The following is an 11,695-nucleotide window of genomic DNA, read 5'->3' on the forward strand; positions in this document are numbered from 1 at the left end:
GGTTTCTGGTTATTAAAAGGAACCCGGTGGACTTGTGATGAACTCCTGAGTGTTTGATTGAAAGTGAGCGTGAAGTGAAGTGTTGCAACGCTGCAGGACGGTCTGCTCTAGATCTCGTTGACCTCCTCGCTGTGACCTCAGAGGTGACATCATCACGCCTGTCGCTGCTGCTCTCCTGTAACCGACAGCTCGCCCCCCCCCAGGCGAAGTCTGCCCTTCATCTCTCACCTCGCTGCTGCGCTCTACGTACCTTAACACCCCTTTACCCCCCAACCCCCACACCCTCCCAACGCTCCCGTTGATTGACCCTCATCCAAGATGCATTGAATACCGATGTTCCCCGCAGCACTCAGCCTGACCTTTGACCCCCTCCAGAGGCTCCCGGGTTCCCACCGACCTCCACCAGCGAGCAGAGCCAACAGTGTGCCAAGTAGCACATTACAGCTCGACCCCCCCCCCTTAAACCTCCACCCTCGTCCACTTTCCCCCACTTCCTGGTTCGGGCCAACGCAATTCCCAGCAGGAGCGGCTGATGGAGCGCTGCCCGGGGAACGAGGAGGGCGAGGAGCGCCGGCGATGGGAAACACATGTTGGAGAGAGAACGGTGCAGGCAGGGAGCGGCCGAGCGCTGCAGCCCGTCACAGCTCAACGCTGAATGTCAGGATTGTTCTTTAATAATAAATTAAAGAAGAAGAATCGGAGGCGGTGTACTGGGTGGTGTTTGTGTTCCCGCTCCCTGCCCGCCCGTCCGTCCTTCGTCCACAGCGGCGTGGGAAGCGCTTCACATCCTTCCACTCAAATGGAAACATGTGTGGAGCCACGTTTTAGGAGCAGTTAAGGTTTCTGCTGATTAACGGGGTCGACTGACAGTTTGGTTTCACCGAGTAAACCGTCAAACGCTGCAGAACTCGCTGCAGGACGACACGGCGCTCAACGCTTTATAACCGCCGACTGGGTTTTAATTAGAGACGTTACAACAACAACACCACCACAGCTCCACCAGACCTCCATCTGGGAAGCTTTCTTCTTTTCTTTCTGGATGTTTTATTCTCTTAATATTGTCTGTTTGTCTTTATTATTCTGTATATATATATATAAGAACACATAGAAAACATCTATAACTATAATACTAAAGGGTAATTTAAGGTGTTTTTCTGAGGAAAGTAAAGGATGTTGTTTACTTGATTTTGGGCCCAACATGATTTTGGGTTGTATAAATAAAAATTGACTCAACGTGAATAATCATAACATAATTATGAGCTACAGACGTTTTAACTGTGAGTCATAATTACAAGACGCACAAGTCGTGCTTCAAAGAAAACATGTAGGAGGTCTCGTAAAATATAATTGATGTTTGTTAGCAGAGAATCCGACCGCATGTCGTCATAACGTCACTGAACATGTCGCCGCGATGAGACACGTTCAGTCCGACTCAAACAGTTTCTTTATGGGAGTCTGTTTGACGTTCTCACGTTTTAAACACAAACCGCTGCAGTGTGTGTTTATTACGGCTGTCCATCGATTTTTTATCTGTTCAAAATGAACCTTAAATGGAGATTTGTCAAGTATTTAATACTCTTATCAACATGGGAGTGGACAAATATATAGAAGACGGAACCTGCCAAAATCAAAAATAAATGAAGAAATAAATATCTGACTTGATAAATAAATAAATAAATGCCGTTAAATGTTGCAAAAATAATATTAAAAAATAAATGTAACAACTGTGACATAAATTGATATTTCTGTTTTAATTTGCTAATTTATTTATTTATCTTTGTTTTAGTTTCCATATTTATTTACTCTTCTGTTTAATTTTCCCTTTTATTTATTTAAGTATTTATTTATACGTCAACATATTTTTTTAAACTGTTGTTTTTGTCACGAATACTTTCACACAGAACGTGGATATCATGCGGCGAAAAGCAACGTCATTTTTTTTCTGGAACGAGGTTTGATTTTTTCTGATTTTTACTGACGTCTGGTCGTCACTTTCAGTCCAAAATGGCGGAAGCGTAGCTCTGCTGCTGGGCGCTGATGTGTATCTGTTGCACAATATTCTGAATTCAAGGTTCACTTACTGTGTTTTTCTAGAGCTTGACTGTATTTTATGGCCTTCTTCAGCAAGTGGAAGTGGCTCAGATGAAGCAGTAAGCAGTAGTCTGACACCTGAAGGAGTTCCTTTCACTGAACAACGCTGTGGGATGAAAACTCTAGAAGAAGAAATGAACCTTGAGTTCAGAGTATCGACTGTCACAGCAGCGTCCAGCTCTGTTAGAGATAAGAACTGGTTGGGGGTGTCGGACCCTGTAGTCAGCTGTCAGCGAGCAGAACGAAGAAACACTGCAGAAGAAGCTGCAGCAGGAGGACGAAGACAAACACCAGAAAAAGAAGCTGCTGCAGGAGGACGAAGACAACGAAGACAAACACCAGAAGGAGGACGAAGACAAACAGCAGAAGAAGCTGCAGCAGCAGGAGGACGAAGACAAACAGCAGAAGAAGAAGTTGCAGCAGGAGGACGAAGACAAACAGCAGAAGAAGAAGCTGCAGCAGGAGGACGAAGACAAACAGCAGAAGAAGAAGTTGCAGCAGGAGGACGAAGACAAACAGCAGAAGAAGAAGTTGCAGCAGGAGGACGAAGACAAACAGCAGAAGAAGAAGCTGCAGGAGGAGGACGAAGACAAACAGCAGAAGAAGAAGCTGCAGGAGGAGGACGAAGACAAACAGCAGAAGAAGAAGCTGCAGCAGCAGGAGGACGAAGACAACGCAGACAAACACCAGAAGGAGGACGAAGACAAACAGCAGAAGAAGAAGCTGCAGCAGGAGGACGAAGACAAACAGCAGAAGAAGAAGCTGCAGCAGCAGGAGGACGAAGACAACGCAGACAAACACCAGAAGGAGGACGAAGACAAACAGCAGAAGAAGAAGCTGCAGCAGGAGGACGAAGACAAACACCAGAAGAAGAAGCTGCAGCAGCAGGAAGACGAACACAAACACAAGAAGAAGAAGCTGCAGCAGGAGGACGAAGACAAACAGCAGAAGAAGAAGTTGCAGCAGGAGGACGAAGACAAACAGCAGAAGAAGAAGCTGCAGCAGGAGGACGAAGACAAACAGCAGAAGAAGAAGCTGCAGGAGGAGGACGAAGACGAACACCAGAAGAAGAAACTGCAGCAGGAGGACGAAGACAAACAGCAGAAGAAGAAGCTGCAGCAGGAGGACGAAGACAAACAGCAGAAGAAGAAGTTGCAGCAGGAGGACGAAGACAAACAGCAGAAGAAGAAGCTGCAGCAGGAGGACGAAGACAAACAGCAGAAGAAGAAGTTGCAGCAGGAGGACGAAGACAAACACCAGAAGAAGAAGCTGCAGCAGGAGGACGAAGACAAACAGCAGAAGAAGAAGTTGCAGCAGGAGGACGAAGACAAACACCAGAAGAAGAAGTTGCAGCAGGAGGACGAAGACAAACACCAGAAGAAGAAGCTGCACCAGGAGGACGAGCACAAACAGCAGAAGAAGAAGCTGCAGCAGGAGGACGAAGACAAACAGCAGAAGAAGAAGCTGCACCAGGAGGACGCCGTGACGCTGAGCTGATGTGAATTAGCGCCGTAAATTACTCTCCTCGTCCGTCTGATCAGACCTGGGCTCAGGAGCCGCCGTTTTTATTAATGTTTTAATCACGGTGGATAATTGCGGCGGGACACAAAGAGTCGTTTCATACTGGCGAGCAGCGGGGAGGACGGGAGAACGGGAGGACGGGGAGGACGGGGAGGACGGGGAGGACGGCGCTCACATCCTCGGTGTAATGTTTCCGACCGGAGAGCTCAACGCACATAAACTACACAGTTATGAATTTTCAGCGCGGCTGCAGCCTGGTTTCCCATGACCTCATAGATTCCTGTAAGGTGTTCGCCGGCGGGCCGATGGGGAAAGCAGACCACGGTTTAGTGGAGGAGGGGCGGGGGGGTGTCCGGGGAGTAAAAGCAGCTCTATCTGCTTCCTGTCGACGCGTGTTCACAAGCTGTTTGCTGCACGTTTTCCTGAGCGTCCGTGACAGAAACACCACGACCGCTGGAGGAAACTTTACTCTGAAATTCTGCTGATACTCCGCATCCTGATCTCCTCTTCTTCTTCTTCTTCTTCTTCTTCTTCTTCTTCTATTAAAACTCAGCAGTTGTTGTTGCTTCATCACCATCAACACACACAATCACACTAACACACCGTCCTGCTGCCACTAATCACTGCACTAGAGCACCACATCTGGATTCATCCGCCGCTGAAAATAGTCCCCAACTCAGTCTCTATCTCCTCCTGACTGTTGGATCAAAATGAAACTCTATGTTTGTGTATATTTGTTGAAAATAAGAAATTACAGAAGAAGAAATGTGATTTGAGCTGAAAAGATAAAACCAGGAAACTCAGAGGGTTCAAAACCAGAACCAGAACCAGAACCAGAACCAGAACCAGAACCGACATTTCATCAGGAAACAGAAACGACATCAGAAGAGATGAAGAAGAAAACAACAAAGAAATGAAGCGTCAGGAGATAAAATGACCTGATGAAGAAAACTACAACGTAAGGAGATGAGAGTGTGCGTGTGTGTGCGTGTGTGTGTGTGTGTGTGTGTGTGTGCGCGTGCATGCGTGTGTGTGTGTGTGCGTGCGTGTGTGTGTGTGTGCGTGCGTGTGTGTGCGTGCGTGTGTGTGTGTGTGTGTGTGTGTGTGTGCGTGCGTGCGTGTGTGTTGTGAACTTTATGACGAACATCTTTAATTTCGTGACGCTGACGTCGACACTTTTCAAACTGCAGACAGTTTGTTTTTTGTGTTTCTGATCCTCAGAGACGCCGTTACATAGCAGCAGAGACCAGGACCAGAACCAGCAGAGACCAGAACCAGCAGAGACCCGGTCTAACCCTTAAAACACTGATCACATGGCTGCTGCAGGGAGTCTCCTGGTCTCTTCTGAATTCTATTGAATTCTACTGCAGTCTATTCAACTTTACTGCCCTGGACTGGACTCGACTGAACTCAAACCATCTCTACTGGACTCTATTAGACTCTACTGGACTCTATTAGACTCTACTGGACTCTATTAGACTCTACTGAACTCAAACCATCTCTACTGGACTCTATTAGACTCTACTGGACTCTATTAGACTCTACTGAACTCAAACCATCTCTACTGGACTCTATTAGACTCTACTGGACTCTATTAGACTCTACTGAACTCAAACCATCTCTACTGGACTCTATTAAACTCTACTGGACTCTATTAGACTCTACTGAACTCAAACCATCTCTACTGGACTCTATTAGACTCTACTGAACTCAAACCATCTCTACTGGACTCTATTAGACTCTACTGAACTCAAACCATCTCTACTGGACTCTATTAAACTCTACTGGACTCTATTAGACTCTACTGAACTCAAACCATCTCTACTGGACTCTATTAAACTCTACTGGACTCTATTAGACTCTACTGAACTCAAACCATCTCTACTGGACTCTATTAGACTCTACTGAACTCAAACCATCTCTACTGGACTCTATTAGACTCTACTGGACTCTATTAGACTCTACTGAACTCAAACCATCTCTACTGGACTCTATTAAACTCTACTGGACTCTATTAGACTCTACTGAACTCAAACCATCTCTACTGGACTCTATTAAACTCTACTGGACTCTATTAGACTCTACTGAACTCAAACCATCTCTACTGGACTCTATTAAACTCTACTGGACTCTATTAGACTCTACTGAACTCAAACCATCTCTACTGGACTCTATTAGACTCTACTGAACTCAAACCATCTCTACTGGACTCTATTAAACTCTACTGGACTCTATTAGACTCTACTGAACTCAAACCATCTCTACTGGACTCTATTAGACTCTACTGGACTCTATTAGACTCTACTGAACTCAAACCATCTCTACTGGACTCTATTAAACTCTACTGGACTCTATTAGACTCTACTGAACTCAAACCATCTCTACTGGACTCTATTAAACTCTACTGGACTCTATTAAACTCTACTGGACTCTATTAGACTGTACAAACTCTACTGGACTCCTACTCTAGTAAGTTGGACTCTGCTGGACTTTGTTGAACTCTAAGGACGTATACTGGACTCTACTGGACTTTAATGAAGACTGCTGGACTCTACTGAACTCTATTGTACCGTATCAGAGACCACTGGTCTGTTTTGAACTCAAATTAAGTCTACTGAACTGTACTGAACTCTATTGAAGTCTACCGGTCTCTCCTGAACTCTGTTGGACTATATGGAGGTCTACCGGTCTCTCCTGAACTCTAATGAACTCTACCAGTCTCTCCTGAACTTGCCTGCAGCCTCAGAGCAGAGGTCAGACCTAAACCAGCTGATGTAGGTTGGACTGGTCTGTGGTCTGTTCTCCCTCCAGTATAAACCCTCAGACCCCCCGTCCCAGAGGATCATGGGTAGTGGCGAGCTCTCACCCTGGTCGGCCTGCGAGGCCTCAGAGATGTTGACGGCGAGCTGACTGCTGAACGAGTTCACTCCCATCATCCCCGAGTGGGCGGCGGAGCCGGTGAGGGACGGCAGCTGGTTGTGACTGCGAGGGACGCTGTAGAGCGCCTCGGTGAGGTCGGCGGCGCGCTTCAGGATGATCTCCTGCAGACGGGGACGGGGACGGGGACGGGGAGAAAAGAGAGACGACAACTTAATGCTTCATCAACACACTCTGGTCACAGGAAAGTTATAGTTTAATAGTTAACTGTCCTTCAGTAAAGTCAGTCAGAAAGAGAGACGGACAACATCAGAGCAGCGTTTCAGACTAACAGCAGCTAACGGCTCACGTTAGCTGCTGTTAGCAGAAGGCTAACTATTAGCATCATTTCCTCTCCATCTCTGAAACGTTTCTCTGATATTGTAGCTCTAGAGTCTCCAATCACAGTTAGTCATCTCTAATGTCTGTGATATCTGGATTCAGCCAACAACACAGCAAGAGGACATTTAAGATGTGTAACTTTAGCCCACTGCTAGCGTTAGTTAGCCTCCAGCTAACACCGTGACCTCATCATGACCTCATCATGACCTCAGCACTAAAGCGACTATATATAATTACAACCACAGTGTGGTGAAGGTTAGTGGAAGACGGTTACAGTTAATGAGAAGTCAGATAGTCTGTATGTAAACACTGGGTTGTTCCTCCAGAGGAGGTCAAAGGTCAGAGTGAAGCTGCTGACTCACCTGGTTGTTGTGAGGCATCCCATAAAGAGCCTCGACCAGGTCGGCTGCCCGCTTCAACAGAACCTCCTGAGAGACAGACAGAGAGAGTTCACGGTTAATTTAAATGTTCCACCTCCGACACGCAACAGAGAATGTCAGAAAACAATTTTAAAAAATCACAAAAATCATAATTTCACAAAGTGACGTAATTAAGTGTTAAATATATTTAATTTACTATCAAAGATGATTTAAAAAAAAGTTAAATATTCACATTTTAGAAGCTGGAATCAGTGAGATGTTTAATCTATTATCAGAATACCTCCTAACTAATCAATCAATTAACTAGTTGTTTATGTTAATTGATTGTTTTATCATTTATATTCACTGAGAGACATCTAAACAACAGGTAACAACAGAGTCTGTTACACCTGCAGAGAACCGACCAATCACAGAGCAGCAACCTGAGTCTCCGTTATACTAAAGTCACGCTCAGGTTGGTGACGCGTTTCCTCTGAGCTCCGTCAGTCAGATCCAAAATGACCACTGACGGACGCAGATACAGAGAGATGGACGGATGAATGTTTGTACCCGGAGGGCAGGAAAGAGGAGAAGAAGATCAGCAGGAAGCCATTAACACTGCAGACCACACACACATACACACACACACACACACACACACACACACACACACACACACACTCTCGCCCCGGGGCTGTTTTCCCATCAGCCCACAGGAGAGGAAGCGTCCAATCTGAGCGCCGGCAGCACAGCGGGGCGCCACGGCGATGGCTGTTAATAACAATAACAGGACGGATAAATAGATAAACACACACAGGAGGAGGAGGAGGGGAGAGAGGGAAGAAAAAGAGGAGGATAGAGAAGAAAAAGATGGTGGGAGGAGAGGAAAGAAACAAGGAAAGGAAATAAGAAAAGGAGGGAAAGGAAGAGGAAGTAAATGAGAGTAACGAGGAATGGAAAAATGGGAAGGAAGGAAGGAAGGAAAGAAGGACACACCAGGAAAGGAATTAAGAAAAAAGAAAGGAAAGGACAAGAGAGAAGGAAACAAACAAGGAAAGGAAATAAGCATAGGAGGAAGGAAGGGGAAGTGAAGGAGGGAAAGGAAAGGAAGGAGATGATGAGGAAAGAAGGAAACAAAAATAAAAAAATTAAGGAAAATGAGAAACAGAAAGGAAAGGAAAAAAGAAAAAGGGGAAAAGAATAGGAAGGAAAAGAAGACTAGGAAAGTAGAGAACAGAGGGAAGTAAATACAGAAAGCCAAGGAAAAGAGGGGAAATGGAAAGGAAGGAAGGAAGGAAGGACGGAAAGGAGGAAATAAAGAGTGAAAAATGAAGGAAAGGAAACAAGGAAAAGGAAGTGGGGAACAAAAAGGAAATAAAGGAACAAAAGGAAAGACATGAAGGGAGCTAAAGGAAGGAGAGGAAAGAAAGGAGGGAAATGGGAAGGAAGGAAACAAGAAAAAAGGAAGTAAAGGAAGGAGATGAAGGAAGCTAAAGAATTCACTCCCGGGATGTGAAAGAAGGTGATGTGTTTTCACACGGCGGCCTCAGGTGGAAACACATCACACCGTCAGAGAGCTGAGGAAGATCAGCTGATGAGGAGGAGGAGGAGGATGAGGAGGAGGAGGAGGAGGAGGAGGATGGTGATGAAGAGGAGGAGGAGGAAGAGATGTGGAGTCCCCGAGGAGCAGCAGTGGGGAGGTGGAGGCCTCTGCTGGAGCTCCCTGAGGTATTACAGCACCAACGAGGAGGAGGAGGAGGAGGAGGAGGAGGAGGAGGAGGAGGAGGAGGAGGAGGAGGAGGAGGACCACAGTCACTCAGACATCATGTATTTATACACAGAACTGAACGCAGTATTTGTATACATCATCAGTAGTAGTAGTGACAGTAGTATAGTAGAAGACGCAGAACGAAAGGGGCAGTACTTTTACTTGTGATACTTCATTTTGCTGGTAATACTACTGCTGTTGTTAAAGTAAATAAGTAAAAACATTAATAAAGGAAGTCTTTAAAGCGCTCAGAAAACGTCTTCAACTCCATAACTGATGAAGATCATGTGATGACGATCGAAAGCACCAGAAAGCATTTCTCTGGGGGTTTCACTTGATTAAAATGTGTACTTTAACCTGTACTGGAGTATTTTACAGGGTAGTAATACAACTCTAACATCAAATAAAGGACCTGACTGATTATTAATGTGTAAACTGTTTCTTCCAGACGTCTTTGAAATGCTCGTTAGAGATTCACCTGCTGCTCCGTCACACCTGATCTGATGCAGACAGGAAGTGAGCTGCTCTGATGGTCAGAGATTACAGGGGATTTATTTATATTTATATATATTTATATATATATATAATTATATTATTATATAATTATAATTATATTATATTATACTATTATATTAAATAATAATTATATTATTAAATTTAATGAATATATTATATAGAGATTACATATATATATATATATATATATATATATGTAAATATATTATTTTGTATATTTATATAGAGAGATTACAGGGGATTTATTTATATATATATAATTATATTATTAAATAATTATAATTATATTATATTATACTATTATATTAAATAATAATTATATTATTAAATTAAATAAATATATTATATAGAGAGATTACATATATATAATATTTATATAGAGATTATGTATATATATATATCATTTTATATATATATATATAACTTTATATATTTATATAGAGAGATTACAGGGGATTTATTTTTATATATATTATCAAATATTTATATAAAGAGGGATTATTGGTAATTTATTTATATATAATATAAGATATTCCTTTATTAGTCCCACAGTGGGGAAATGTGTATATATATTATTATATTATATATTTATATAGAGGGGAGTTCTACTGTGGATTCTACTGTGGCTTCTTCTTGTGTGTGTTAATCTATTTTAAATTTCTGCAGCAGCGGCCAAACAAACGTCTCCTGTGACTCAGAGGAGAAACAGTCGCCATTAACCACATTGTTTTCCTCCCAGCCAATCAGAGCGCTTCCTCACTGCTGGCAACAACACACTCACACACTCACACACACACACACACACACACACACACACACACACACACACACACAGAGAGACAGCTCTCATTTCCCACGACAGACGATGACCTCGAAGGAGGCGATCCAACACACTGAGATGGAAACAGAACAACAGCCAGAGTTTTTCTCCCTGAAACTGTTCACGTCTACCAGAGGAAACCGCCACCCTGATACACTGTTAAATACTATAGTTAATAACTCTGGATAGTAATAAAACTACTGTTAAAGAAAACAATAATACTGTTAAATAATAACAACTCTGGAGAGTAATAAAACTACTGTTAAATAAAATAATAACATTGTTAAATAACAACTCTGGATAGTAATAAAGCTTCTGTTTAATAAAATGATAACACTGTAAAATGATAATAAAAAAACACACTGTAAAGTAATAAAACTACTGTAAAATAAAATAAAAAAACACTGTCATATAAAAATAAAACAGTAATATAAAATAATAAAAAATACTATAAAATGCAATAATAAAAACCTGTAAAATAATAAAAACACTGTAAAATAAAAAAAATGTAAAACAAAACAATAAAAACATTTTAAAATAATACAAACACTAAAAATTAAATAATAAAAACGCTAAAATAATAAAAAGACTGTAAAATAAATTAATAAAACCACTGTAAAATTAAATAATAAAAACACTAAAATAATAAAAACACTGTAAAGTTAAATAATAAATACAATTTTAAATAATACCAACACTAAAATAATAATAATAAAAAAAGACTAAAATAAAATTATAAAACCATTGTAAAATAAAAATAATAAAATACTGTAATACAAAATAATAAAACCACTGTAATATGAAATACTAAAAATGTGGTAAAATAAAATAATAAAAAGCACTGTAATATAAAATAACAAAACGATGTAAATAATAACACATTTTAAAATAAAATAATAAAACCACTGTAAATTTGTACAAATACTGTAAAATAAAATAATAAAAACACAACCAGTAGAAGAAGAGAGACTGAAGTGAGCTTCAATAAACACTGAACATGTTTACGGATAACAAACAGTAACCGTCACTGTTTGTTCTGTTGTCTGTTTATTTGTTGATCAGCTGTTTGTGTCTGTTCTGCTCTCAGCTCATAGAAAAACACTTTGACTCAACAGACGTGAGGTGGATTTACACCAGTTAGCCTAGCTTAGCACAAAGACTGGAAGCAGAGGGGACTGTTAGCGTAGCTTAGCACAAAGACTGGAAGCAGAGGGGACTGTTAGCGTAGCTTAGCATAAAGACTGGAAGCAGAGGGGACTGTTAGCCTTCAACAGCTCAAGTGTGATTTCCATGTTGGATGTTTGTTTAACGTTTAGCGTCCAGAAGGTGAATCTGTCGGTGTGACATCATCTGGACTCGTAA

At 42.0% G+C, this 11,695-nt stretch overlaps 1 protein-coding gene across 5 annotated transcripts in view; it reads right to left on the bottom strand.

The window, feature by feature from the left end:
- LOC141775823 (transcription factor COE3) overlaps positions 1–11,695 on the bottom strand; it is a 174,343-nt gene that overhangs the window by 13,494 nt on the left and 149,154 nt on the right. For all 5 annotated transcript variants that reach the window (XM_074649544.1, XM_074649549.1, XM_074649545.1 and 2 more), the window contains exons 12-13: positions 7,233–7,298; positions 6,479–6,653 (exon numbers count right to left, since the gene is read on the bottom strand). In XM_074649544.1, the coding sequence (XP_074505645.1) occupies positions 6,479–6,653; positions 7,233–7,298 (241 nt within the window). The remainder of the gene's footprint in view (positions 1–6,478; positions 6,654–7,232; positions 7,299–11,695) is intronic.

Source organism: Sebastes fasciatus, chromosome 10 (genome assembly GCF_043250625.1).
Source record: "Sebastes fasciatus isolate fSebFas1 chromosome 10, fSebFas1.pri, whole genome shotgun sequence".
Taxonomy (NCBI): domain Eukaryota; kingdom Metazoa; phylum Chordata; class Actinopteri; order Perciformes; family Sebastidae; genus Sebastes; species Sebastes fasciatus.